This window comes from Zonotrichia leucophrys, chromosome 18 (assembly GCF_028769735.1).
Source record: "Zonotrichia leucophrys gambelii isolate GWCS_2022_RI chromosome 18, RI_Zleu_2.0, whole genome shotgun sequence".
Classification (NCBI taxonomy): Eukaryota; Metazoa; Chordata; class Aves; order Passeriformes; family Passerellidae; genus Zonotrichia; species Zonotrichia leucophrys.
Window position 1 is genome coordinate 2,296,544 of NC_088187.1, and position 27,671 is coordinate 2,324,214.

Consider the following 27,671-nt stretch of genomic DNA (forward strand, 5'->3'; position numbering starts at 1 on the left):
CCCATGTGGATCAGCATCACAGTTAAGTGCACAACACATTAAATATATTTATAAATGCTCTATTCTCCTCTCAAATACAGAGAAACACTGATTTTCTCACAGCTCTTACAGCTCTTTTTACTTTTAAGAACAGCACAAGAGCTAATTCTTTGATTTTCAAGTACAATTTAGGTCGAGAAAGTGCTTCAGGCGCCCTTGCAGAAAGGAAAGAGAATATGCTGAACTATTCTGCTGCATTATTTATATAACACACATTTTTGTGCACTTGGACTGCCAACACTGCCACGCGATCAAACCTCTCTTTTGTCAGCTCGGAAGTCTCTGTAAAACCACACAATTTCTAAGCTTCCAATTCAAATCCTGTTTTTCTTTTGACCTTTTTTTTGCAAACCACAAATCCAAAAATGACTGATGTAAGTAACATGATATTAGTACTTGGCTTGACAAAGGCACAGCTGCCATGTATCAGCAGCATGTTCAGCAAAGTGCTGAGGACAATTTTCTTCTGCCTCCAAAAATATTAGTGGCCATATATTCATGTCCTGATTGACTGTGTGAGTCAGAATCACTTGATTCCTGCCTTAAGTGGTGCTTTCCGTGATCAGAGGAGGAGAAAATAAGCATCTTCTGGCCTTTTGTGCCACCTTTGATCTAAACTTTTCCAATTGCTTTTTGGAACACCAAGGAAAGCTACACAACTCCACTGAGAGGGGACAAGAGAGTGCTGAGCAACCACTCTGCCAGAGAAGTGGCGTAACAGAGAGCAGCAGCTGCTTAACAGCACACCCCCATGGTTCGTGACAGAAAGGAAAATTGCTGCATGCAATTAAAATGGATGAGGGAAAGTATGATGTCACAGGAAATAGTCCTTAATTTCAGAATTTGGCAAAATCAGTGACATTACTCAGCTCACAGCATTAAGATAATAAGGGCACAGCTTGTCAACTGTGTGGTTGCATGCTGAATTTGAAAGCTGGCATTTAGACACGTGCAGTTCCATCAGATCTGGCCTGGCTTCTCACTGGAATAACGCTTCAGAAGGGTTATAACCTGTTGTTACAAACAGAGAGGGGCCACTTGAAGCACAAATTCAAGGATTTTCAGAGCTCGAGCTCCCCACAGGAAGGATTCAGCATCTTCCCTTTCTTACAGCAACTGAGATCTTCTGGAAGGCCCCTCAAAGCCCGGAGGGAATTTGCCTACACATTAACAGCCTGCACCCTCACTCACACAGGGAGTGACTGCATCCTTGGACTCCTCAGCCCTCCCCTCAGGTTCCTGGGATGGCTCCTGACAGCTTTTGCTCTCCAGTGACCACCAAGGGGCTGAGGTGGCTTCCTCAGCCAGGACCAGGGACAAAGCAGTTCATTTTTCCAGCAGGAATGCCAAAGGTTTGGCTCTCTTGGCTCACACCAAAGTCAGACCTTGCCATCCCAGGCCCTGCCTGACAGGGAGAGCAGTTTCCAACCACCCAAGCAGAGATCACTCAGCTTTTTACCAAGGCTCTGTGGCCAGAGTGGGAATGAAGGAAAGCCAGAAAAAATGTCCTTTTAGATTGGCCTGGCTTCACCTGTGTGACCTTCCAGCTCCTTTCCCAGCCCCTGTGAGGCACTGTCCTTGGAGGGTGTTCCTGCACAACCACCAGCAGACACGTTTGACAACAGCTGGTAAATGAGTCATCCTGCCTTGTGTATTGTACCCATCCCTCTGGCTACAAATCACAAATATTTACCTGTTCCCTGTTAGAAATTAAGGTCACCAGATGGCACAGTTTGCCTCTGACAGCTCTGGGTTTTTTCCTTCAAGCATTTTGTTTCCAGCTGAGTTTGGACAAGGGCAGTGGAGCAGAACTCCAGGATTTTGAAGTTCAATTAAAGCGAAGTGAGGAGCCCTCTGTGGCCCTGAGCTGCTCAGCTGCAGCCAGGGCAGAGAACCATCCATGTCCAGGACTTGCTCCCTCCAGAGGACTGAGTTCCCTGACTTTAAACGCATTATCCGGATGGAACTCAGCTCAGATCAGTCACACAGTCTGCATCGGCTTCTGAACGCCCATTTTGGCTTCATCCACAGTTTTAAATACGAGACTGTCAGCTCCTGTCAAAACACCAGAGCAAATGACAGCCTATCCCTGCCTATGCATTTTCCTGCTGCCAGGAATAGCAATCCCTGCCCCTCTGGAACACAAACCCTTCTTGCCAAGCCAGCCTGGCAGCTCCAACGAGAGCAAAAGCTGAAGGATTTCCACAACTGCTTCACTCCCCTGCATCCTACATCCACCGCTGCTATGTCAGCATTCAATGAAATAATTGTGTATATATATATATGTGTGTTTGTATGTAACTCTTTAGCGCTCTTGAGAGGATAAAAATGTGAAAACTGAAGCACTCCAGGTGCAAAAATGACACAAAACATTAAAAAGCGGGATGTATTTTCATTTTCAGCACTGGCCACCGCGCAGGTCTGGGGCGCACAGACCCCACAGCCACCCCTGACCTCCCTCACGGCCCCGCGGTGCCCCCAGGACACCCCCCATTAGTGCTGCAGACCCCTCCCCGCCCCACAGACCCCCAGCACGGACACCACACGCTCAAGCTCCATCCCACAGCCCCAAAAGAGTCCCTTTATCCCCCTAAATCGCGCCCTCGCTCCCTCCGCCCCGCCCCGGAACGCAGCGCGCAGCCGCCGTTTCCGTGGGGACGCCGGGCGGGAGAGCACCGCGGCGGCCAACATGGCGGCGCACACGCTGCGGGGCCTGTGTCGGCCGCGGGCGGGGCTGGCGCTGCTGTGCGCCCGGTTCTCGCAGCGGCCCGCCGCCGGCACCGAGTACCGGAGCTCCCACAGCCTGGACAAGCTGTACCCTCCGCAGCAGGACGGAACCGCCGCCCGCACGACGGTCAGAGGGGCGGGGGAAAGAGGAAGAGGGCGAGGGACGGCGTCTGGGCGGGGTTTAGTTTTGATTGACAGCTGCCGGCGGGTTTATTTCATTGGGTGGGCGGAGTCTTAGGAAGGGGCGGTGTTAATTTGGTGGGCGTGGTTACATTGGGGCGGGGCTTTTTAGGGCTGCCTTGGCCGTGGTGGGAGCGTGGAGGAGCTGAGGTGGGCGGGGCCGCTGGCGGTGGGCGGGGCCGCCGGTGGTGTCCGGTCAGCCGAGGGGCCGCAGGGACCCCGGGATCCCCTCAGACCCCCGGGATCTCCCGACACCGCCCCCGTTGTCTCTTCCAGGAGGAGCCGCAGCCGCCCGCCCTCGACATCCCCATGGGTGAGGGCCCCCCGCCCCGCACACCCGTGCCGGGAGCCGGGCACCGAGTCCGTGCTCCGAGCTCGGCCCCGTCCCGGCTCGGCCCCGTCCCGGCTCAGCCCCTGCCCCTCTCTTGCAGCTCGCCTGACCGTGTCCTACAGCCGGAGCAGCGGCCCCGGCGGGCAGAACGTTAATAAAGGTGAGGAACAGCTTCTCCCTTAGAAAAATCACCATTTTCGGTTGTTTTTCTGTACCATGTGGCAAAATATTGAGAACTTCAGGTTAAACGGCATCTTAATGCTGCTGGACACTTATTTTTCATTGTCATCACCCTGCATTTTAACACAACTTCTGAGTCTTCAGAGTGCTGGAGACCAGAGATAACACATGAGATGCTCCTAAGAACACTTATAGGGATCATTCCTGCTACAGAGGCCACAAGGGACACCATGTCTATCTATGATATCCATAGATATCTGTGATATCCATAGATATGATATCTATGGATAGATATGATATCTATCTATCTATGATATCCATAGATCAAATATAACTTCTGAAAGTTCACTCTGCAATAAATTCTCAGCTTAATTCAAATAAACTTAAAATACTGCCTGTTCTGCCATTAAAAATGAGGTAGGCAGCGGCTGGCAATAAATTCTGTGATGTCTAGAAAGGCAAATACCACGACAGGTACAAGTTTGTCTTGCAGTGTGATGTGTAAAAATACAGCAAGAAAAGAATTGTGACCTTTCAGGAATTTCATCATGGAATCATCCCATGTTGAAAGCCAGCAGAGATCAGGCTGAATTGCCTCATAGATCTGAGGAAGGCAGGCTGTGACACGGAAACAAAGACCCTGTTTTTCCTCCCAGTGAATTCCAAGGCAGAGGTTCGGTTCCACCTGGCATCGGCCGACTGGATTCCCGAAGCTGTGAGACAAAAAATAGCTCTGATGGTACCAACCCTCCCCTTCCATGGTTTCACTGTCTCAGTGCCAGAACGTGGCAGTTCCAGCGAGGTTTCAGTGCTCACGTTGTGTTTTCCCATCCCTCAGCACAGGAATAAGATAAACCGGGCTGGTGAGCTGATTGTGACCTCGGAGGAGAGTCGCTACCAGATGAGGAATCTGGCGATTTGTCTGGAGAAAATCCGGGCCATGGTCACGGAGGCCATCGAGAAACCCAGGGTGGTGTCTAAGGAGACAGCACAGAAACTCATAGAGAGGTATCTTCATTAAAATGCTCTTTATTTGGGTTCGGGCTATCATGTTGCACAATTTAGTTTGTAGCATTTTTACACAATTTTAAAGGTCATACTCCTTTAAATCTCCTTTTTTAAGGAGTATCACTGATCCATTAGATTTTAACTGCTTAACAATCCCAGAACAGGGACTTGTTTTTTCTTTTCTATCTGAGGATGTTTGTTGGCTCATCAGATCTCAAGAGCTGAATATTTAAATGCTTTCTTTGTACACTGAGGGATTTTTTTATTTTGTTTCAGGGTGGAAAAAATGAACCGTGAACGGCTACGACAGAAAAAAATACACTCAACTATAAAACAGAGCAGGAAGGCAGATTTCGACTGAGAACAGCAGAGATCCAAGCCCTTGGCATTCCATCTTCCTAAAGAAGTGGTGTTGGCAGCTGTTAATGATGCTAAACTCATGAGCTGGATTGAATAAAAATAGCCTGAAAGTGTAAATAAACATATTTAACATCTTCTTTTGTAGCCAGTGATACACTGTGATGGCTTGTGAATAATTTTTCAGAATAACTATTGTTCACATTTGAGAGGACCTAAAACTTCTGATTTTTGTCAGCCACTCCTGTTTTTAAACATTCTTTGTGTTCTTCAAGCAGCCTTTGCTCCATCAGAGCACCCTCTTCTGCTGAACACAAAGCTACTCTAGATTTTTGGGGAAAGAAAGGGAAGAGTAAAAGCAGTCTCAACAACACATCTACGTAGAAAGTAGAATCTTAAAGCATTAAGTTCGGAAAAGACCTCAAGGATCATCAAGTCCATCCCTTAGAGTATCCCCTGTTTCTTTCCTTCTATTTCCTTCCTTTCATCTTTATTCCTTTTGTTGATTTTTATCTAACCAAAGTACATAATTTAGTTAAGCTAAAGCCACATCAGGAATTTGGCAGAAATCTCAACAGAAGGAGACAGAACCCACCCTGTGAGTGCAGGAGGCTTCTGGCCTTTGAGGTGGGACACCATACTCCTTTGGATGAATCCTCCAGGTGCCTTAGTGCACCCTGTTTAAGGAGAATGAAGCTCTGTGGTGTGATGTGTTCACCACTGCCAGGTGCAATTACTGTGAGGCTCAAAGAAATCAAAATTATCCCATTTTTGACATTTTGCTGGGCCCCAGTGGCCTAATGGATAAGGCACTGGCCTTCTAAGTCAGGGATTGTGGGTTCGAGTCCCACCTGGGGTGGGGAGAGGTGAATCTGTTTTAGGAAAACCCCAAATAAGAGAGTGAAGTCATCCCTAAGGTTAATTTGGGGCACATGGAGGTATCACAACTCTGCCTCCCAACAGAATATTTCCATCTGCAAACAGCATTCAAAGCCCAGAATCTCCCCAAAATGGAGTGGTGGGGGGATGAGGGAGCCCTCCAATGCATCCTGCCACGCCAGAAAGGCCTGCCCTGGTCTCTGCACTCCTGCTCAGCACCACGAGCATTTCACACTTCATCTCATCTCACAGTTTCCCCCACTGCAAAGCTTTTCTGCAAGGGATCACGGAATCATTCAGGGTGGAAAGAACTTTTAAGATTTATCAAGTCCAACCCAGTACTGCCAGTTTCACCATCAAACCATGTCCCCACATACCACATCCAGACCCGGTTTGAGCGCTCCCAGGGATGGTGAATCCCCTTCTTCCCTGAGCGTGGGAGGGGTCCCTGCCAGCGCCCCTCTCACAGGTGCAGTGTCTGAAGCTCCGTGCTGTGCCCTCCCTTTGCAAACACGGGGATGTCGCTGACTCCGATGTTTTTGTGACACTGAACGTCCTCCCACCATCACCATCCAGGACAGCACCAGCCTCAGCCCAGCCTCCCCATCTCCGGAGACCTCGCAGCCACGATCACCCGCTGCTTGGGGCTCTTTTCCCACCGATTTGAAACACTTTGGTTCAAACAAAGACATAAAGCTCTGGACGAGCAGGTGACACCGGGGCGTGGAGGAGCCGGGAATTTCAGGGATTAAAAGCAGAGTGGGAGGTAGCGTCTGGTTTAACACCACGAAAAATGTCGGAGCGATGCCGAGGGGCAGGACAAAGAGCAGGGAACCCGCCCGTGGCTGCGGGAAGGGCGCATCGCGTTCCCCCCGCGGTGAACCGAGGGATGCGGAGTTTCCGCGGGACAGCCCCGGCCCCGCCGCAGCGAAAAGAGTCACCCCAGATGGGACTCGAACCCACAATCCCTGGCTTAGGAGGCCAGTGCCTTATCCATTAGGCCACTGGGGCCGGACAACAGCGTCTTCTGGGTGCCGTCACTTAACTCTCTGCTGGCCAGGCGGGCGTGCGGCTGCCGTGGGTGGGGACGGGGGTTCCGCTCGGGATTACCGAGATCACCCCGGCCCGAGCAGTCCCCACAGCGAGGCCCCGCTCCCCGCCCCCCCCATCTCCCGCAGCTCCCGGCGCGGCTCAGGAACGCCACCGCGAGGCGGGGATGTGGCGGGACGAGATCCCCGCGCAGCGCCCTCGGCCCCCGGGAGCTGGCGGGGCCGGCCTGGGGCGCGGTGAAGCCCCGAACCCGCCCCAGACCCCGCGGAGACAGCGCGGGGAGACGGGCGTGAGGCAGCTGCCGTGGCCGAGTGGACAAAGCGGTGGTTGCGGAAGAGACGTTTCCCTAAAACAGAGATTCCGGGTTCGAGTCCCGGCTGAGTTACTAAAGGTTTAAACACCTACTACTGAGGTTGGCTTCCCGCACTCACAGGGGTGGACAGTGGGTTAAGATTTCCCACCGTAACACAGCAAATTGATGAGTCTCACCCGAGCCCGCCATTAACCCTCCTAGCAGTACGAGAAAACAGCCTATCTCATTTCAGCCCTTGCGGGTTGATATTCCCCACCGAAACACACCAAACTGGTGATTTTCACCCGAATCCCCCATTAACTCTTCTAGCAGTACGAGAAAACAGCCTACCTCGTCTCAGCCCTTTCATTTCCACAAGAACCGGCTCGAAGTGTGATCAGACCTCACTCGCCGCCCGTTCCAAGCCCCGAAGGGGTATAAATTCCCCCTCATTGGTAGTATTCGTGGCGAAAATCTCACTTTGTATCAGTTTAATCTGGCTGTTCTTCAGGCACATTTTGTGGCGCTTTGGCCAGCTAAATCCCCACGCCGGCCAGCCGCGCAAAAACCCCCGCCGGGAAATTGAATTATGTGTCCAGTACATCCCGTGGCTTTAAAACAACCCCGAAGGGACTCGAACCCTCAATCTTCTGATCCGAAGTCAGACGCCTTATCCATTAGGCCACGTGGTCACCGAGAGAAAGGGTCTCCACCAGTGTCACGCGCTGGGGGCTCCCTGGGTACCCCCGACACCCCCTGGGCATCCCCCACATTCACCCAGGGCATCCCCCACTCTCCATCGCTCCTGGAAGCGTGGCTGGCTCTCCCGACCCACCCCTGCTGATGGACGCCCCCTCTCCTCTGCGACCCCGTGTGCCAACAGGCCACTGTCACTGTCGATGTGACGGTCACAGTGACAGTGCCACCAGTGACAGGCACCACTAGAGCAGAACGCTGTAACAATACTGGAAAAAACACCACGGGTGTCATTAACCCCCTGTTGTTGTGCTCCTGCTGCAGCCACTCTCCCCAAAACCTGCGTTTCTCATCTAATCCCGAAAACGTTTCCCGAAGCCCATCCCAGGAAGGTATTTTAATTGGTGATCAGTGCCCAGGGCTTGGGTAGGTTCGTTGCTTTCCAAGCAGTAGAGCTTCCCACATCTAAAAGAGAAAAACAACTTAAAAAGAAACTTCACTTTGTGTTTTACTGGTGTGGCATCACCCTCACCACAGCTGCCTTTAATATGCATTAACTCCACAGGAAAAGACCCTCCAGGCAGATTTTTAATGCCACGAATCTGAGAGGGCATTATCCCAAAGGCACATACAGGGAGGACTTTGGTCCCAGGGCAGCACAGCCGAGGGCTGTGACCCCCCTGCCCAGCCCCTCAGGCAGACGTGGTTTCTGGTGGAGTAAAGATTCCCGACATCCCAGCTTGTCCTGCTCCGGGAAGAGGCTCCCCACACAAGGTGGACATGAACCAGCATCAATGGGATTTTTGCTGGGGCTCGGGTGCAGCTGATTATACAGGAAGGAGAGAAAAATGTAGCTGAAATTCCCTAAAAACAAGGGAAAATGCAGCTGAAATTCAAGAAAAACCCAGCTCTGCCCAGACAAAAGTAATTAAAAAACTGCAACTGCTCTGCTTTGGTGCCTTCTGGGACACCTTGAAGGATATCCATGACCTGGCCAGAGCCATCCTTTCGCTAATCCCTCCAAAAATCAGCCTTTCATCCTCAGGTCTCAAAGCAAAGCTGGTTGTTGTGCCCTTGATCACAGCCTCACCTGAGCTCTGGGACCACACAACTTATCGCACAAAGCATCCATTTTTGCACCCAAGCCTGGGGCAGTTTGTAGCAGCTCCTCGTTGTTTCCCTTTTCTGTGAAATCTAAACAGGGGCCACTGGCCGGGAGCAGACAGTCACAGCATCCCTTCAGCAGCGGCTCCCGGCCCATGGAGAGAGCCCGGAGCTGCCACGGGGACTTCGCTGTCCCAAAACACATCATGGACCACCCCGACCTCGCTCTTTGGTCTTTCCCCACATCAGGCTCCGTGCCCAGGGCCGTGCTCGGGCAGGGCGTTGGGGAATATCTTCCCACCAAGCAGCAACAGCCAGCGGCCGCAGGGGGAGGAGGAGACGCGACGGCGCTGAAAGGAAACGGGGCTAGCAGGGACAAAACGAAGAGCTCACCCCAGGTGGGACTCGAACCCACAATCCCTGGCTTAGGAGGCCAGTGCCTTATCCATTAGGCCACTGGGGCTGCGCAGGGCGCGCGCCCCGGCCCGCGGGAACGGCCCCGACCCCGCGCTGAGGGGGCGGCCCAGGGACCCTCGGGCCGGGCCGGGGGCACCGCGGGGTTGGGCCGGGACCGCTCCGGCTGCGCCGCAACCAGCCCGGGCTCGCGTGTACCCACCGCCCAACGAGGGGCAGAGATGCGAGCAGAGAAACGGGAAAAAGATTATTTAAAAGAGGAGGGCGGAAGGGGGGAAAAAAGGCCGACCACGAAGGGACTCGAACCCTCAATCTTCTGATCCGAAGTCAGACGCCTTATCCATTAGGCCACGCGGTCACTGCACTGGAGGCCCCCAGTGATGCTGCCAACCCCCGGCATCGCCCCGCGCCCCGCCGGAGCCCCCGGCGGAGATCGCGCCGGGACACGGCACCGGGAAAATACACACCGGGGACACACCGGGGGACACACCGGGGAAATACACGCCGGGGGACAAGGGGACACGGGCATGCGGGGGGGACAGGGGGGATGGCAGGGACATGAGAGGCCATGGGGGACAGGGAACATGGCAGGGGACACGGCTGGGAGGGACCATCCGCTGCCATAGGGAATTCTGCTGCCAGAGGGGGAATCAAGTGTGGGACTTGCTGACTGCAATTGCTGCCCTGGAGCCATTTACAGGATCACAGAATCATGGAATATCCTGGGTTGGAAGAGACCCACAAGGATCACTGGGATGACAGCAGAAAAAAAACAAGGCAGAGATGGAGAGGAGGGCAGCAGAGGAATACACAGACACATAAAAAAAACCCCCAGAAGTCTCTGAGCCCTTCATCTTAACTGTGAGGACTCAGAAAAGAACACAAGGAGCATAGGAGATCAGCAAGGAGGCAGAAGCAGAAAATCCATGGGTGCATGGAGGGCTCGGTGGGAAATGACACAGTGTGGTCTACTGGAAAGCAGGACAGGGCTCCAAGAGGAGCAGCCTCCCCCACAGCCCTCAGGCACACAACCACTGATCCCTGATCCTTTCCACTGGGGTTGCAGCAAACCCTCAGCCCTGTAAATGAGACTAAATTTGCTACTGAGTAGCTCTGCCTCTTTGCCTTTTCTTTGTGGGGATGGGCCCTTTCTTTTCCTCTCCCTCAAATTGTTGGATTCTTTTTTTTAATGACCTTCTTTGTCCCTGACCACAACTAAAGGCTACTCCCAAGAGCCAGCTGAGTGCATCAAACCATTAGCAAATTCTTCCCCCTAACAGATAAAATGTATTTACAAAAATCCATCCCTCATTAACAAATATCAAATCAACTTCCACATAACAAATGACGTGTCCTGGACCGGCTCATAAGACTCACGGCACCACTCTCCTCCTTATTTGGAAGCAGGAGATGATGCAGGGAGTTTTTGTAGCCATCCTCACCTTTTCTCTTGGGACAGGTAAGTGCAAGGGGGATTGAAAACCTTCAAGGAGTTCTGTTCTCATCTGTGTGAGAAGGGATTTTTGTGTGTTAATGATGTTTTTCACACCCACAGCTCCACACCCTTTCTTTTTTGATGCATCCTCATAGGTTGCCTGATGTTTTTGTGTTTCAAATGGGATTTTCTTTCCAGCAGGGGCTGCCCCAAAGTACCTCTGCACCTACTATGACATTGTTGACTACCTGAACATCTCCTCTCATGACAAGCTGTACACGTACATCCTGCCCAAGATAAACCCGAAGGAGCCTGTGGAAGTGAAGGTGGATTTCTTTCTGGTGTCAATTCTCTCTGTGGTAAGGACCCAAAATGAGTTTTTACAACAGGAAACTGGGCTATTACTAGACCAGGGTTTGAGTCTTCTGACAGTATGTCCACAGGGGTGAGAATCAGCCCCCTCCACTTAGCTTTCTGCTGTTGGAAAGCACTTTTGGAAGATTTGGAGTATTTTCTCTCATTCCTTCCAGAAGTCACATCCAGACAAGCAGCCTGCTTAGTAGGAGGCTCCAAACACCCTGCAGTGCATTTGCAGGACACTGCCATGGAAATGTTAGCAATAATCTATTATTTTCCCTAACCATTGCACTTTGTGCTCCCACCCTTCAGCCGTAGGACCAAGAGCCATGAGCTCTCTTCCCAAGCCCCATTACTGCAGTCTGTGCTCAGGGAAGAGCTTCTGCATTGGATACATCTCAGAAAATCAGCTAAACATCTTTGTTTCTCCAGGTGGAAAAGCTGCAGACAGTCAGTTTTTACTTCGTCCTGAACCTGGTAGGTCCCTCAAGAGCATTTCTCTCCTGCTGCCCAACACAAAGTCTGGTGCCCAGCCCAGAGCTCATCTCTCTCCTGCAACTTCTTCCCTCAGGAATGGCAGAACCCTTTTGCAACCTGGGACCCCTGGGATTTCTGTAACATCTCTGAAATTGTTCTGCCCTTGGACACGTATTGGTCGCCCCCCATCTTCATCTTGGAGCGGTACGTCCCCCTCTCATTTTTATCCACTGGCTTCACAGAAATACAGAGGATGCAAACTGTTGGTTGTATTATAGGAAATGGGATAAATTCAGATGGCTAAAAGTTGTTCCCTTGAGCTCTCTGTAACCGAGAGCCTCCTAATTTAGATTAATGGTGATGACCACAGTTTATACAAAGCACTTAGTGGCTCTGTAATACTGTAACAGCTCCTGAAATTTCCTATCTGGGCTGCAGCTAAAACCGAGGGAGCAGCAGAAACCAGCACTGCTGTGGAATAAAGTGACCTTTGGTAGTGTGTGGAGAGATACAGGGCAGAGCACTGAGGGTCTGACAGAGGGATGGGCACCCCCACCAGCTCTCCAGAGCGAGAGAGGAGTGGGAGGCAGAGCTAGGAACAGAGGACAGAGAGGCAGGAGATGCTCAGGAGGTGCAGAGCTACAGCAGACCTTGATCCCAAAGGGCTCAGAACCCTTCTCCCAGACCTGGTTTCCTCTCTTCCTGCTGCATCCCACGGCTGGGTGATGGCTCAGAGCCCCCCAACAGGGTGTTCACATCCTGGTTTTATGGGGCTGAGGCACAGGCAGCATCTCAGGCTCAGTTACTCTCCCTGTCTGTTCCCTGCAGAGTGAACGGGCAGGACCCAGAGCTGAATTATGTGGAGCTCATGCACAACGGCACCTTCAACTCCACCCGGGCCTACCAGGCCACCCTCACGTGCAGTTTGGTGATCTTCAAGTTCCCCTTCGACACCCAGATGTGCAACCTGAGCATAGCTTCATTCCTCTACCCAGGTACAGCTGCAGGCTGAGCTTGACCACCTCTGGGCTGCATTTGGAGGAGGAGGGCTGGATGAAATGGGCCCTGGGAACTCCTGGGCTCCTGAGCAGCCCCTCATGCTCAGGTTGAGGTCATATGAGACCAGGGAAAAGGAGTTAAAATGCTGCCATTCTGTCCTGGCACATTTCCCAGCAACATCTCTGGAGCAATCCAGACGTTCTGTGGCAAGCCCCTCCCAGGACTGGTTTCTACAAACCAAGAGACCCGAGACCAGGAGGCTTCCTGCAAAACTGCCACTTGTTCACATAGAATTTTGCAGGACTGATCTTTAAACACACCTGAAAGCCACAGAAATGGGAGGAAATTAATAATAGAATTCTAAGGTTGGAAAAGATTTCCAAGGGAATCAAATGCAACCATTAAAAGGACAGTTTCAGGGATTCAAACTGCAGTTAGAGTTCATCCCTACAGGGAGGGCTGAAATATAAGCAGAGGTGCCACAAAATCTCCCCAGTCCCATCCACAAAGGACAATTGCCCTAATTCAACAGATGTTTTCCCTCTGATCCACATTCCCAGAGGTCCAGTGAAGCCTCTTCACAGAGACCTTTTTAATTTCTCCCTCATGGGCTGAGAAACCTGAGCAGTGCATGAAACCTTCCCCCTTCCTGTCTGCATACACCCTCAGCTGGGTGGGAAAGGGAGAGGAATAACTGACCTCTAATAAATTCCTGAATTCTTCAACTTCCCTCCCCCTCTGCCTCCTGCCCAAGCAGTAACAGACTTTGTCATGAAGACGAGACGGACACCAGCTGAGATCATAAGAGACAGCAAGAGCTTAATCCTGACTGATGGAGAATGGAAGTTTACCAACGTGAGCATCATGGAATTCACGGAAATGATGGATGACAAAGGATTTTCTGTGGTCACCTATGTGGTATGGCAACACTTCCATATTATATTGCACTTATTTGGCACCAAAAAACCCCCAGTATAAAACAGGACAATTTTTTACATTAGGGGACCAGCATTTGTCAACACATTGAGTCATCTCCTGCTCATCAAATTTTGCTCATCTTCCTCAACAGATTTCCATGGATAGACGACCCACTCTCTACATTCTGAACTTGATCCTCCCAACGTGTGCCCTGTACTTGCTGGACATGGCTGTGCTGTTTGGTCCCAGCTCTCTCGAGGAGAAAATCAACTTCCAGATTGCCATCATCCTCGGCAGCTCCATGCTGGCTGTGATTCTCAACAACAGCCTCCCAACTTCCTCCAACAAACCACCCATCATAGGTACCCACCTTTATCAAATAAACCCCGATTTTCACCCAGGTACCAGCCCTAAGGGGAGGTTTTGGGTGTTGATAGACACATTCATGAACACTGAAGTCATGAACAGCTAAGCTTGTTTAGGTTGCTGGAGTTAGGCTTTCCCTGTTCCCCACCAGGCAATGGAATGTAAGAAAATGCCAATTCCCCAGAGCTTTCTCTGTTTTGCTGTTGCTCTGCAGTGGTGTTTTTCCTGGGCACCTTCCTGCTCATGATCATGGCTGTGTTGGACACCTTCTTCCTGTTGTACCAGCAGCGCAAATCCGGGCGCTTGGACAAGGTCCTCAGGAGCTCCCAGCAAGGTAAAACAGCCCAGAACCCCTCCAAGAGAGGAGGTTTGGGGCATTCTCCTGCATGTTGGGTGGAGCCAGGGTGGGTTTCCTCAGGGACAAACTGTGCCCCAGGCAGGGTGAGCCATGGTGGCCCACAGGGCTGACCCTGCCCTTGCTCCTGCAGACCCACACCAGCTGCCCAAGGCACCCCCAGACAATCTGGCCAAGGGGGGCCCCCGGCTGCTGCACCCTCCCAGGAAGGCCCAAGGGCAGCCCACCAAGCGCCTCTGGCAGCTGCAGGAGCTGGATCAGTTTCTTCCAGTTCTGGAGAAGGTGCTTCTCTTCAGCCACCTCTTCCTGTCCCTGTTCTTTTTTGCTGTGATTTTTGTAAAATGGAGCAGCTGAAGATCAGCTCTGCCCAGTGCCAGCTCAGCTGTTCTCTACCGTGTTGCTTCTGACTCCCTGCTGTCATTTGTTCCTGGTCAATTCATAGAGCTGCAGTTCAGTTGCCTGAATAAAATAAAATTAAATTAAAATCCAAAGCCACAGGACCCAAGATCTGCATGTGTAGTGCTTTGTACTCTGGTTCAGTAGAACTGCAGATGTTCTTGAAGTATTCTGTGAGCTACTAAGGTATTTGAATAAAATAGTTGTAAAATCTGGGGATAACACCTTCATTCTACCTATCTGTCATTCTGACCTCCAACATGACCAAAAAGAAAAGGAGCTGATTGCCTTCTCTTAGATGAGAGAAGGCAATCAGCCATCCTGATTAAACACCTTCCATCTTGAGGGGAGGTGTTTTAAGAATTCCACCTCACATTATTAAATAAAACAGTGCAAGTCTTTACTATTGTTTCTGTGAGTTCCAGTGAGATCAGCACCATTCAGAAATCCAGGGCAAAGAGAAAAGGAGCACCATGATTGTTTTTAAAAAAAAAAAAAAAAATAATTTTTTATGTGCATCTGAACACACCAATACTTCTTCACCTCCTCTTGGAATTGGCTTTTCCTAAACAATCACAATCAGCCCAGAAAACAGGCCCAGACCTGTGGCTGTAGAAGCCCTGAGACACTCCAGACACACACAAATCACTGCCAAACACACTCCAGCATGTCAAAGGGCTACACACGGTCAACTTCTGAGCAAGTGTCTGCCTGCAAGGGCAGAACTCCATCCCCTGCCCCTTGTGGCAACAGAGAGGGATTGGAGGTTCATTTGCATTTCACAGGGTTCAGTTTGATCAGCAGGACAGGGAGCTTGGTCCTGCTACCAAAACAAGCTCGTGGGTAGAAAACACAAAATCCAGAAAAAGTGGAATGTTTGCAAGTTACTGTATTGTTCCACGTCTGTATTACTCAGAATTTATGTCGAAGATCTAAGCCACAGACAGAGAAAGCTCTTTATTTATAAGATCATGGAGTCTGACAGTCATTAAACTGCTCCCTGAACTGCTCCCAGTTTACAGATCAGCAATTGGCTTGTGGGGCCAGTATGGATATTTCTGCTTGTCCAGTTTGGTTTCAGGGAAGGCATCACTCAAGTCTTCAAAGGTCATCTGTTCAAAGGGAATCATGTTCTGGAGCTTCTGGAGCTGTGGAAGCAGGGAGAGACAATAATCACAAGTCAGAGGTCAGCAGGAAGGAGCAAGGCACAGCCAGGAGAGCAGGGTGTGCCCCAGACCACGCTCCCCAAGCAGGGGCAGCCTCACCTCCTGCTCGTACTGCGCGATGCGCGCCTTGGAAGCCTCGATGTACTCAGCAGTGCTCTTGGCCTGGGGAGAGCAGAGAATGTGGGCACAGTGGTTATGGCAAACACACTGCCCCAGAGTGACCCTGCACACACCCCCAGGCTTTCAGCTGGCAGTAAAATCCATCACTGGTACACTGGGAAACTGATGCAATCTCCAGCAGACCCCAACCAGCCAAAGCCTGCCCTGGGCAGGGATCCCTTGCTCGGAAAGCCAGGCACGTGTGTGCAGGGGCACATCCAGAACATCCCCTCCCTCTCACCCCTTCCCACCCCCACAGAAGGCAGGGACAGCCCCAGCAGGGAGTGGTTCACTTACAGCTTCCTTCTCCTGGGCATCAATCTTGGCAGTTTGTGTATCCACTGGCTCTGGAACCTTCAGTGCACTGAACTGTAAGTTGAAAGACATATTTTTAATATTTTTAAGGTTTGTTTGACTGAAATAATCCTTCACATCGAGGTCACGTTCCCTAGCAGCAGGGGAGCATTCCCTCCTGTCTTCCTAGGATTTGTTTACAACCATGTACATTAATGAGCCAAAAGTGATCAGTGCAGCTGTCCCCTGTCCCTCCCAAGCAGCACTTGCTCACCCAGGAGCTTCCAGGCATCTCCTCTGTCCTGCCCACCACCCCCAGGACACACACACCACCCGTTCCCCACAGCACTGGAAGGAAGCTGGAAGGTCCCACACCACAGACTGACCCATGACAGAGTTACTGCCCCACACAAAGCTCTCAGCCCCATCTGAGCTCAGTGGGTGCCTCCAGTCCTGGGAGGCAAATTTCCACAGTGACACAACCAAGCTCCTCTGCTGATCCCAGTGTTTTCCTCTTAGTGCCCCAATTAAACTCCAAGGAGCAATACCCAGCTGGCAAGGAGACTGACCTTCTTCTGGAACTCATCCACCATTCCAGCCTTGGCAACATGAGCTTTGTAGAAAGCCCAGTCGATGGCCGGGGGCTTCTCTGGCAGCGCAGCCAACCTGAAAGGATGAAGCACAGCAGACATGAGCAGCAGCCTGAGCACCAGCACAGCCTGCTGTGCTCAGTTTAGCTGCTCTCCAGTTTGAAACAAGCCATTTCTGCAAATCCCTGTGCCCCTGGAACAGCCAGGCAGAGCTCAGCCTGCAGCTGAGCTTCACTCAGCCCCTCTGGGTGCAGCCCTTAAGGAAGGACGAGGCTGCTCCACAACACTGAGCCAGAGGCAACCAGCAGGACTCCCTGCACCAGCCAGCACTTGCATCAGGCAGAGGATGCTATAGGATTTGAGAACCAAGATGAATTTGTAGAGCATTTAACAGTGACAAGGCTCGTGCCAAAGCAAGGTGCGCTCACAGAGCTGCAGCTACGGGTTTACTCTGGGGAAGATTAACTAAAGGTGATTTGCCAAAAAAAGCCACCAGCTGCCTCAAGGTGACCCGCTTTAATACCTGCGAGGCCACTCCTGCGGGACCGCAGAGGGACAGACAGACAGCCAGACAGACAGACAGCGGCACTCGCAGCGGGCTGTGAGCGGGCACTCACCGGGCCGTCAGCGCATCGTTGCGGGTCTTCAGCGCGTTGAACATGGCTCGCTGGCTCGGCGGCACCCGCTCGGCGAACGCCGCCCAGTCCACGGCCTTCAGGGCAGCCCTGCGTCCCGCCATGGCTCCGCCTGGCCCGGACACACCGGTGGGTCACGGCGGGCGGGGACCGCGGGGCGCGGCTGGGGAGCGCGGATCGGGTCGGGAGCGCGGCATGAGGGGCGGGATGGGGCGGGACACGGGGCCGGGGACACGGAACGGGGACACTGGGGATCGGGGCACGGAGGGAAAGCGGGCACTGGGGATCGGGGCAGGGAAAGAGTGTGGGCACTGGGGATCGGGGCACGGGGATCCGGACACAGGGGTCGCTCCTGAGCCTCGCCGCGACCTCACGCTGGCCCCCGTCCGCCCCCACCGGCCTCCCAACACCGAGCACGTCCCCAGCCTGTCCTGTCCCCCACCCTCGGGACTCCAGATCCCCCGCCCGGCTCCCCTTTCCCGCTCCCGCGCCCCGGCCCCGCTCTCACCTTCACTGACCGACACCGCCGTCCCCGCCGCGGGAAGTACCGCCCCCTCGGCTCCCGCCGCCCAATCAGAACGCGAACTCACCGGAAGTCATCATCCCCGGAAGCGGCGCGGGCCGGAAGCGGCGCGGGCGGCGATGGCGGCGGGCGGGCGCTGAGGCTCCGCCATGGCCGAGGGGCCGCCGAGGGGCCGCACGCCCAGCCCGGGCCCCGGGGGGGCGCCGGGGCCGCCCAGTCCCCGCGCGGCCGGAGCGGCGGCGGGGGCCGCCGGGGCGCTGTCCCCGCCCGCCGCCGCCTCCAAGTGGGTGCGGCTGAACGTGGGCGGCACGTACTTCGTGAGCACCCGGCAGACGCTGTGCCGGGAGCCCAAGTCCTTCCTGTGCCGTCTGTGCTGCCAGGACGGGCCCGAGCTCGGCTCCGACAAGGTGAGGCCGCGGCGGGGCCGGGCCCCACCCCGGGACAGCCCCTCCCGAGTCGTCGCCGGTGCCACCGGGGTGCCCAGAGCCGTCCCCGAGCCTCCCGTACGGCCCCGGGCTGTGCCTGGGCCGGTGTGCCGCGGTTTGGGGCTCGTCACTGTGACACATCACCGGCTTGTCCCTCGTGCCCCACGGGCAGGAACGGGCCGTGGCTCTGCCTTCGTGCCCGGGACACCCAGAGGATGCCGCAGCTCCGATCCCTGCACCGCCCTGGGCTGCGCTCAAGGAGCCGCCCGCACTCCCCCGGTGCTTACAGCAGGGAGGGAGGGAGGGAGGGAAACTCCTAGAAACAGGAATGTTACAGTTTCTCACCCTGAGCATGTTTGCTGTTGGTTTGGCTTTTAATATATTTCCCTTCACTCTCATAAAAGGTGATGGTGCACATTGCTTGCATGGCTGGACAGTTTTGAAGTCACTGCAGTTTGTTGTAAGGATTTTACAAACAATTATTCTTGCAATTGCAGATTTTCCTCGGGATCAGGTGCACGTGGTGTTGTAAATGTGTTGTGAGTGGGGCAGCCAGAATCAGTCGAGTCTGTTGCTGCTCCATTCAGAGTTTAATCTCAGGATAAATCCTGGTTATGATTGAAATATCAGTCAGCAGCATCGGTGAGCAGAGGAGAGATTTCACAGTGGGTTTGCACAGTTTCTTATTGCTTTAGACTAGATTGGCAGGAGAAACAATGCTTTAAAGTCCTTGAGAGAGGGATGTGAGAGTTCTGCAGAGGGCTTGGCAATGCTTCAAAGCTGCTCAAGAGGTGCTTTTGGCTGTCAGTTGTTGGTTATTTAATGCCAATAGTTGTTGTATTGCTGGACACATGGCAGGAGCGTTGCAATGTGTGTTTGCAGTAGTGGAAAGGGAAAAAAAAAAGAACTGTTTTGGCTGTGGAGAAAGTTTGGCTGTTTTAGAAGTGGAGATCCCATCTTCCTCCACAGCCTCCTAGTTAAACTGGTCTGGAGAACAGGCTTAGCCAGAGCAGAAGTGCCAGGTGTTGGTTCTCACTGCAGTGAAAAAGCCCTTCTAATCCCAGCTTTCCTCTCCAGCCCCATAAACTGCGTACAAGTGCTTCATGTAAGGCACCTGCCAGCGTTGCTGGGGCTGCAGTGTTCATAGATCAGACCCTGAAGGAGAAAAATGGTTTAAAAATGTAGCACATCTGTACACAGGCAACTGAATCCATGTTCTCAAAGAGAAACTGCTGCATTTGTTGTGTTAGATTGAAATTGTTGTTTGCTGGCCCCACTGAGCCGTGCCTGTTTTGCTGTCAGGATGAGACTGGGGCCTATCTCATCGACAGAGACCCCACGTACTTCGGGCCCATACTGAACTACCTCCGGCACGGCAAGCTCATCATCAACAAGGAGCTCGCAGAGGAAGGTGAGAGGAAAGCCCAGGGGAGGCTGGAATTCCTGTTTGACAGCACATCCAGAGCCCTCACCATCACCTGTGTGAGAGTGTGAGCGAGTTTCCCAGGAGTGCTGTTAGTACTGTTAATTGCTCATTAGCAGGGATGAAGTCATCAGATTCTGTGTCTTCCCGAGCACAGAGGCTGCAGCTCACAGCACACCCTGGCACTGTGCTGAGCCCAAGGGCTGGTGCAGCCCATCTGCCCCTCACAGACCATGGTTCTCCCCAAACAGGCAGCTGGGTGAAGAAATGGACACTGTACCATGAGATTTCTGATAATCCCAGGGAAAGGGGAATAATCTTTCTTAAAGATCCTCTTAAGTCACAAGAGGGGGTGACAGCTAGTCAGGCATTTTCTCCTAGCCTCAGAGCAGGAGGTGGGTGGCACATTTGGGATTCTGACATCTGGGCTAGATTTGGAGTCAGCAGCAGGGCTGAATCCTTGTGACAGAATCATCTTCATTCTATCCTGTGCAAAGTAACCAAATCTGTGCTTTGGTTCCTCCTCAGGGGTGCTGGAAGAGGCTGAGTTCTACAACATCGCGTCCCTGGTGCGGCTGGTGAAGGAGCGGATACGGGACAACGAGAACAGAACCTCTCAAGTAAGGCACCCCTGGCTCATGGAGGCAGTTCTGGGCCTCAGGAGGACAGGCATGGCTGCAGCCCTTGCAGCAGCACTTCTTTGGTTCAGCAGCAACAGGGGAATAAATGCTGTTGGGTGGATGCAGGGCATGGCGAGCAAAGAGTCCTCAGTGTGGCTTTATAAAGCACAGACCACTGAGTCATCTCAGCCCTGCAGGGAAAGGCAAGGGACACTTACAGGAGAGGGGCCAGGAGCAGGCATGGGTGGTTATAAAGCAAAACATACTGCTTTGGCAAAGAACAGCTCAAACTCTTCCTTCTCTAAACCATTTCTTCCCTTTGTCTCTCTGTGACATGTTTCCCATTGATGCTCAGCTGATGTCAGCACATCCAGTAGATTCAATTTCAGAAATATTTTCAAAAAGCAGCAAATGGCTTTGAAAGCTAAGGAAGTGTCACAGAAAAAATGAGGGCCTTTGTCGGGGTCGAGCCATTTGTCGGTGAGGGGAGACTCAGACACTCAATATGAGTGATAAGCAAATTCCGTTTATTGAAGAGAGCATCAGACACTTATACAGCGAGTAATAAGCTTATGAATATTCTGTAAGCTAAGCAATCTATTGGTTAAACTATACTATCAACTCTTCCTCATTCCTTAGGGGTTACATCTCTCTTTTCTCATGTGTCTTTCACTGTTTGTTATCTTACCACAGCTAGTCCCAAGGACACTGCTATCTGTGCAGGTGCAGGACTTGGAATTAGCCATGGTTTTGTACTTTTCTATTCTCTAGCAGCTAAATTCCCAACAAGGAAGTTTTGGTTTCACTGTAGCTGAGACACCTAGAAAGCTTTTAAGAGAAGAGTGCCAGGCATAAGTTTCTGGTTTGGAATCAGTGTGGATAAAAAGCCCTTAGAAAGCCTGGGGGGCTCTGACTTCCTAAGATGAGAGCAGGAGCAGCTTATTAATTTTCTAGCATGATCCTAGTAATTATATCATGCTAATTTTCTAGCATGATACAAGTAAAGCAATTACTGAACCCAGGCATTGTTGTCTGTGCTGCAGGGACCTGTGAAACACGTGTACAGAGTGCTGCAGTGCCAAGAGGAAGAGCTCACACAGATGGTGTCCACCATGTCCGACGGATGGAAATTTGAACAGGTACCATTACCAAAGAATGGCAGAATTCCTTTGAAAACTGGATGTGGAATAAGTAGAGTTGCCTGTTGAGTTGCTTTTCACACTGCTCTGCTCTTCTGAATAAGCAGCCTGACCTGAGCAGCAATCCACTTGTGTCCAGTTACTGACAGGGGAGAGCAGGAGTCACTCAAGCTCCCAGAGAGATTTCATTTTCTCTCAGGGCTTCTTTTCTCCTTGTCAAATCCCAGGGCAGTTCTTCCCTTCTCCTGCATTTCATCACATACACCAGGCCACAGTATAACAGTTCTATCCAGGAAAATTACCAGAGCCATGAAAAAACAGAGCACAGCTTTCTTGGAACCTCAAAGCCACAACTGCTGCATTTGCTGAAGAGGCTCTGAGTGACAGGAGAACTCTCTGCTGATGTCTTTGCAGGGCAGCTGGTTCTGGGCTGTCACTGCAGTTGCACAGGGCATTGGGTCCACGTTTGGTTTCTGGAATCAAACACAGTTCTCTTATTTCTGGGGAGGGAGAACTGGAGCCAGCTGGCCTGTGTGTTATGTTATATTAAGAAACTACAGAATAAGGTCTGTGGATTTACAGCAGTGTCTTCCCATTTAGTCCAGCTTCAGAACAGGTGGATGCTGTGGGAAGTGTGCTGACATGAAGTGAGGCAGAGGATTAGGAACAGCACTTCCCATCAGTTGTTCCTTTGGATCTGTTCTTTAATGCCTGAAAACTATCTCAGAGTGGAGAGGCAGCCAAAAACCTGCCTCTGGAAGGAAATAGTGAAATCTTGTGACCAAGAACCACTCATTGCTCCATGAAAATGCAGTTCTCCAACACCCAGGTTTTGCTGTCCAACAGTTTACAGAATCTGCCTTTCACACATCCATATCTACACCCCCAAAACCTTGAGGCTACAGGCAGTGCCTTTCATGGGAACCTGCACCCTTAGATCTCTCCTAATCTTCCTTTTCAAATCTATAATCTATAAATATGGAGCTGGCTCTTCCAAAATCTATTTGGACATGGAAGTTAAGGTACATGCTGCACATTAAAGTTTCCTGGACACACACAGTTGGTAAGAGTCACAATGCTTTCTTCAGATAACTTGGATTTATTTTCTGGAAAGCAGAACGGAGTTGTAAATGACAAATTAGCTCTGTACTCCAGGATGTCCTTTTAATGTAATAATGATGAATGAGACAGATGGGATTTCTTGGATTGAGTCCAGACCCCCTCAACACAACAGTAATAGAATATAATCCTGTTTACACAGATACCAGACTCCATTTGGGCAGCATCCACATAAAGGACAGTGTCTGTTTGCCACATGTCCCCAGTTAATCCAACATCTGCCTGGGGTAAAGAATTCCCATTTCCACATCAGTCACAAGGCAGTTGAGAGCTGAGTTCAGCAAGGACCAGGCAATTTGCAATGCCTGCCCACGTCTGAGTGAACTGGATATTATGTATTGCACAATCTGTTTTCCCTTTCCCACCCCCAGAAGCTGGGCAGTGTTCTGCTGTGTTCAGCATTACTTTCAAGCTGGAATTCCTTCCCGGGGCTCCAGGTGCCACTAGAGGGCTGTGGAGCTCGGATGTGTCCCTGCCTTACACACACACACAGGAGGCTGCAGGGGACACTTCATCCAGAACAGATCTGGGCCAGTCCTCTCTCACAGCAACTGCAGGAATAAAATCAAGGCTCACTGATTGTTACCTTGGCTGTCTCCTGTTGCACAGCTGATCAGCATTGGATCTTCCTATAACTATGGAAACGAAGACCAGGCAGAATTCCTCTGTGTTGTGTCCAGGGAGCTCAACAATTCTACCAATGGCATTGTCAAGGAGCCAAGTGAGAAGGCCAAGGTAAGGCACCTGCTCAGATGTATCAATTTGAATTCCCCTAGAAAGAAAAACCTTTCCTGCACCAAGCTGCAGCAGTAGTTTTGTGGATCAGCGTTCCCATTGCCTTCTCCATCCCCTCTTGGAAGATTTCATGATTTACTGTAGGACAAGAGCTAAGGCTCTTTGTGAACTACAAATTAAGATCAAAGTAATGAAGGAAAGAATAACTTGAAGAGGGAGAACAGAGTAGCAAGGACCTTTGAGGTTAGGTTTTGTGGTTGAAGGATGTTGCAGGGAGAAACAAGATTTTTCTTCTCTTTCAACCCTCCCCATCCCTGGAAGTGTTCAAGGCCAGGTTGGATGGGGCTCTGAGCAGCCTGGTCTAGTGGAAGGTGTCCTTGCCCATGGCAGTGAGCAAGATAAGCTTTAAGGTCCCTAGGTCCCTTCCAAACCATTCCATGAATCCACTTTTTTTTTTTTTTTTTTTTTTTTTCCTCCCCAGAATTAAAACAGAAGGCAACATCTTTACCTCCTGGCAAGCAGCTGAGCAGGATTTCTAGAGAAGGGGCTCACTTACCCTTAACCAGCCTATCATTTGTTTTGGTGGCATAAAAGCCTGCAAGCTGCTCTCACATTAGACCATGCTTCCTTTCTCTGCAAAACCCAAGGACTCTGAACAGGAACTCGTGCATTTAAACTTGTCTGAGGTTTTCACAGAAGGTCTCTTCTGTTTCAGATTCTTCAGGAGCGAGGATCCCGGATGTAATTCAAGTGTCCACTCCATTAAACTCCCAGATGTCACAGGGCAGTCCAGCTGGGCAGAGCATCTCTCCACAGAGCAACCCAGCCCTTGTACAATAACCAAGCTAATGCAAAGCAAAGCCAAGCCTGTCCTGCCAATGGCAAATAATTCTGGTCATAACCAAAGGCTTTTCTCTTACCCTGGAAACCGAGAAAGGAAAAGACTCTTCCAGTTGGACAGTCCTTTCCACAAGTATTTGTTTGATTTCCTTGGCCAGCGCTGTATTGAATTTTTCCGACAATGGCTGGGCCGGATTCCCAGCCGGAGCCTTTGTGAAGGTTGCTCAGGTCCTCAGGCCCTTGTAATCAATCCCACCTTCCACAGGCTGCTGTGGGTGGGAAGGTCCATATTTGAGCTGTGCCATTGCTTGCACCCAGGTCTGCTCCAGAAAAAGTGCAGGGACCTTGCAGTGCTCCCCCTTCTCCCCCAGATCTGAAGAACAGGGCTTAAAAAGGAGGAACAAAACAAGCACTCCTAAAAATCCCACACAAACTTTTCTATCCTTGCTTTGTATCTGTTCCTTGTTCAATTCCTAAGAGTTTAGATCTGAGGGGAGGGGAGTTGTGTATCCATCTGACACAGGTCTCACTGGTAACACTATTCCACATGGGCTCCTGGTATTTTCCAAAGCCCATCACTTTGTATGCATAAACAAAGAGACCTGTGTTCACCCAAAATAGTGATAGAGTGATAATCCCATCCTTTACACTTCTCCACAGAGGAAGAGTGGTGACATCTTCCCTCCCCAGTACCCTGCCATGGCCATATCTTAGCCTGGTGCAAAGTCATAAGGTTTAGGGACTTGCTGCTGCCAAGTTCAGCTTTGCCTTGTTTGTCTCCAGCAGTGTGGGCTCTGTCTCCTTCCCTCTCACCAGGGAGGGCTTCAGGCAGAATTTCTTTTGTACTGTACCAAGCAGGCAGGTTTGTCTGACCCCACGAGATCCCTTGCAGAGGAGATCCCTGATTTACACACAGTGACCTGCAGCCCCCTCATGTCCCCACCTTTAAGGGATCACCTCAAATTACAGAGGGACATCACAGAGCTGGGGTGGGGGGGTTTGGTGAAAAGTTGCCAAACTATTGTAATGTTTCTTGTCCAAAGTGATGTGTCAGCTTTTGTGACTTTTCTTTCCTTTTTTTTCTTTTTTTTTGGAATGCCTTGGATGGATGTGCAAAATGTTCGTTTGTGCCTCTCTTGAATTCTTATCTTAGCCAAACTGCAGTCACTGGTTCCCCTCTGTTACTCTGTGCCACCCCTAACTAAGGGCATGTCCCTCCTAGTCTGGTAAATGGAATTTCATAGGAATTTGCTGCATGTTTTTCCCCTTTCATCCTGGCTTTGTTCTTTGTAGCCTGAGTGTTCTGGCACTTGGGTCATTTTCAGTCCCAAACTGACATTACAGCAAAGCTTAGGAGGTGCTGGAATTCAGACATTGACAAGCTCAGAGCAGATGTTTCTCAATAAGCTACCAGAAAATTCCTCACCTGGACTGAGAGGTTGGGCTCCTTTTTGGAGGGCTTCAGCTACCCACGTTCTCCTGAAAGTTTTGGCTCAGAATTAGGCAGGTTTTCCATCTTAACCACTTGTTGCTGAGAGGGTCCTACCAACAGTCCAACAGCCATTTCAGTGACCAAGATGTGCAGCAGAGACACTGAGTGGCACCGCTGTGCTCTGCCTCTCTGCAGTCCTTCTGCATGTCCTCTTGCCTGTCCTCCATCCTGCTTTGCCAGTGTACCTCCTCCAGTGGAGCCCTTGCCTCATTCTCAAGACAGACTGCTGAATTGTCTGTGCTAGATTAGTCCTGGTAACAACAGGCTGTGCCAAATGTCTTTGAATTCACATTGTGTCAGTGACAGGCTGTTGAATCACAGCTGGCTTTCCATCACACTGAAAAACCCAGCTCTGCTTCCCTCCATCTGCCCTGTTTCTAACATGGTGAGCTGGTGTGATCAGACTACACACCTGGGCTGGGCCTGAACAACACTGTGATGTGTACAGATCTCCCTCCTCTGTCCCTTTGCTGTAGCCTCAGCCACTGTCTGTGCTCATAGCTAAGAAATCAAGCACATGTATGCAAGTTAGCAGCCTGAAAAGCCCTTTGACACTCATTTGTCTTATTGCCCTTCCTCAGAGGAGGGAGTTTTTGGGAACTGGTCAAGAAATACCAAACTAAAGGCAACAGGAACTGGTCAGGCTGTGTTTGCCACATTGATGCCAGCTGAGCACCTTGTTAAACCATGGAGCTCAAAGCAACCCTGGCTGCAGAGGGAGACTTTGTGTCGTGTACAGCTCCAGCAGACAAGAATAACAAACACTTCCCTGGCTGCTTTGTGTGACACATACTGAAGCCCAGGGAGGGTTGCCTGATGCAGTGATGCCATGGCTGTCCCCTCTGAGCCACAGAGGGCCTAAAAGTGACCATTAGCAGGTGAGTGGCACAGCTGCTTAACTGATGAGCACAAGAAAGATCCAAGTTGCATCTTGGTTTTCCCTTTCATGCTGCTTTTGGCAGTGAGAAGGTGCCAGGGGACCATGCACTCTTGAGTTCCATCGCAGGGTCTGTTGAATTTCAGCAGAACAAATTTATGGTACAAAATCAGTCATTGGTACTGGATGCTCAAGTTTTTGGGTGATGTTTAGGACCAGGCATGAAGTCCATCCAGAGCAGGTACATTCCAAGTGAAGGATTTCTCCTTCCCTGACTCTGCTAAGTCACCTTTACCCTGAGACAGGGCAGGTCTCAGCATTATGCACCAGTTGCATCCCTTCTGTGCTCAAACAGGGCTTTTCCTTCCATTGCCTTTCACTCAGTCACAACTATATCAAAATTAGTGCTGAATTAGGATGAAATTTGTCCCATTCACTCTAAAAAAGTGTAGCATGTTGTGGTGAGTAGAGTAGGAGAGCAGGGGTGGATCTACTGGCTGTCCAAGAGTGCTTATGCCTCTTGGGAAGGTTCACTTTAAAGCATTAATCCTGGGAATGGAGTATATGACATTTTAGATTTTATTTTAAAACTTTCCCAGTGGCCTAAATTGTTCCATTATGGCAAGACTGGAAATATCCTCTTGAAGTGTCTTTGTTTCTGCACATTTTTAAAAACTGATTTTCTCAGGGGTGACTGAGTGGGCTGAGGCGAAGGGGGCCTGGTTGGCTGCGGGGCAGGGCCGGGGTAGCCGGGCCTGGGCTCCTACCCGGAGGTTTTGTACAGTTTGTCACGTGTCAGTGCCCTTTGCTACTGTTTCTCTTTGTTTATTAAATGTGTTTGAATAACAGTTGAGATGCTGTGAATTTGTTTTTCCCAATAAAGATTCTGAAATGGGTTGGAAAAGTTTGAAGGGCAGTCTGCAGCCTGCTGCTTTGCCTGCAGCACACAGACACTGCATTATGGGGGATGAAATGTGCAGATTGGGCACTTGCTTCTGGCTTCACTTCTAACAAACATTTGCCAAAAGGAGAATCTGGAGTCCTCCTAGGCTGCTTTCAGGGATAAAGGTACAA

The 27,671-nt window shown here is 51.1% G+C and overlaps 4 protein-coding genes and 5 non-coding genes across 9 annotated transcripts; 4 read left to right on the top strand and 5 right to left on the bottom strand.

Annotated features, from left to right (window-relative positions):
* Positions 1 to 2,707: 2,707 nt before the first annotated feature.
* MRPL58 (mitochondrial ribosomal protein L58) lies at positions 2,708 to 4,977 on the top strand. The gene is made up of 6 exons (XM_064728520.1): positions 2,708 to 2,893; positions 3,223 to 3,259; positions 3,378 to 3,437; positions 4,114 to 4,196; positions 4,296 to 4,465; positions 4,742 to 4,977. Exons 1-6 carry the CDS (start codon positions 2,729 to 2,731, stop codon positions 4,824 to 4,826), a joined length of 600 nt encoding a protein of 199 aa, XP_064584590.1. The 5' UTR covers positions 2,708 to 2,728; the 3' UTR covers positions 4,827 to 4,977.
* Positions 4,978 to 5,608: 631 nt separating this feature from the next.
* TRNAR-UCU (transfer RNA arginine (anticodon UCU)) lies at positions 5,609 to 5,681 on the top strand. Its single transcript has one exon. It is a non-coding gene; the product is annotated as a tRNA-Arg (tRNA).
* A 958-nt stretch (positions 5,682 to 6,639) lies between these two features.
* TRNAR-CCU (transfer RNA arginine (anticodon CCU)) lies at positions 6,640 to 6,712 on the bottom strand. The gene has a single exon. It is a non-coding gene; the product is annotated as a tRNA-Arg (tRNA).
* Positions 6,713 to 6,917: 205 nt separating this feature from the next.
* LOC135455555 (5-hydroxytryptamine receptor 3A-like) lies at positions 6,918 to 14,518 on the top strand. The gene is made up of 10 exons (XM_064728884.1): positions 6,918 to 7,040; positions 7,927 to 7,999; positions 10,891 to 11,051; positions 11,482 to 11,526; positions 11,621 to 11,730; positions 12,355 to 12,521; positions 13,280 to 13,443; positions 13,595 to 13,805; positions 14,024 to 14,143; positions 14,298 to 14,518. Exons 1-10 carry the CDS (start codon positions 6,918 to 6,920, stop codon positions 14,516 to 14,518), a joined length of 1,395 nt encoding a protein of 464 aa, XP_064584954.1.
* On the bottom strand, positions 7,663 to 7,735 carry TRNAR-UCG (transfer RNA arginine (anticodon UCG)). Its single transcript has one exon. It is a non-coding gene; the product is annotated as a tRNA-Arg (tRNA).
* TRNAR-CCU (transfer RNA arginine (anticodon CCU)) lies at positions 9,234 to 9,306 on the bottom strand. The gene has a single exon. It is a non-coding gene; the product is annotated as a tRNA-Arg (tRNA).
* Positions 9,543 to 9,615, bottom strand: TRNAR-UCG (transfer RNA arginine (anticodon UCG)). Its single transcript has one exon. It is a non-coding gene; the product is annotated as a tRNA-Arg (tRNA).
* Positions 14,519 to 15,493: 975 nt separating the features above from the next.
* On the bottom strand, positions 15,494 to 17,984 carry ATP5PD (ATP synthase peripheral stalk subunit d). Its single transcript, XM_064728442.1, has 6 exons — positions 17,913 to 17,984; positions 17,387 to 17,516; positions 16,749 to 16,845; positions 16,183 to 16,254; positions 15,826 to 15,888; positions 15,494 to 15,708 (listed from the first exon to the last, which is right to left on the bottom strand). Exons 2-6 carry the CDS (start codon positions 17,506 to 17,508, stop codon positions 15,577 to 15,579), a joined length of 486 nt encoding a protein of 161 aa, XP_064584512.1. The 5' UTR covers positions 17,509 to 17,516; positions 17,913 to 17,984; the 3' UTR covers positions 15,494 to 15,576.
* Positions 17,985 to 18,048: 64 nt separating this feature from the next.
* Positions 18,049 to 27,445, top strand: KCTD2 (potassium channel tetramerization domain containing 2). Its single transcript, XM_064728425.1, has 6 exons — positions 18,049 to 18,334; positions 19,655 to 19,763; positions 20,304 to 20,395; positions 21,439 to 21,534; positions 23,263 to 23,388; positions 24,104 to 27,445. Exons 1-6 carry the CDS (start codon positions 18,077 to 18,079, stop codon positions 24,131 to 24,133), a joined length of 711 nt encoding a protein of 236 aa, XP_064584495.1. The 5' UTR covers positions 18,049 to 18,076; the 3' UTR covers positions 24,134 to 27,445.
* The last annotated feature ends 226 nt before the right edge of the window (positions 27,446 to 27,671 follow it).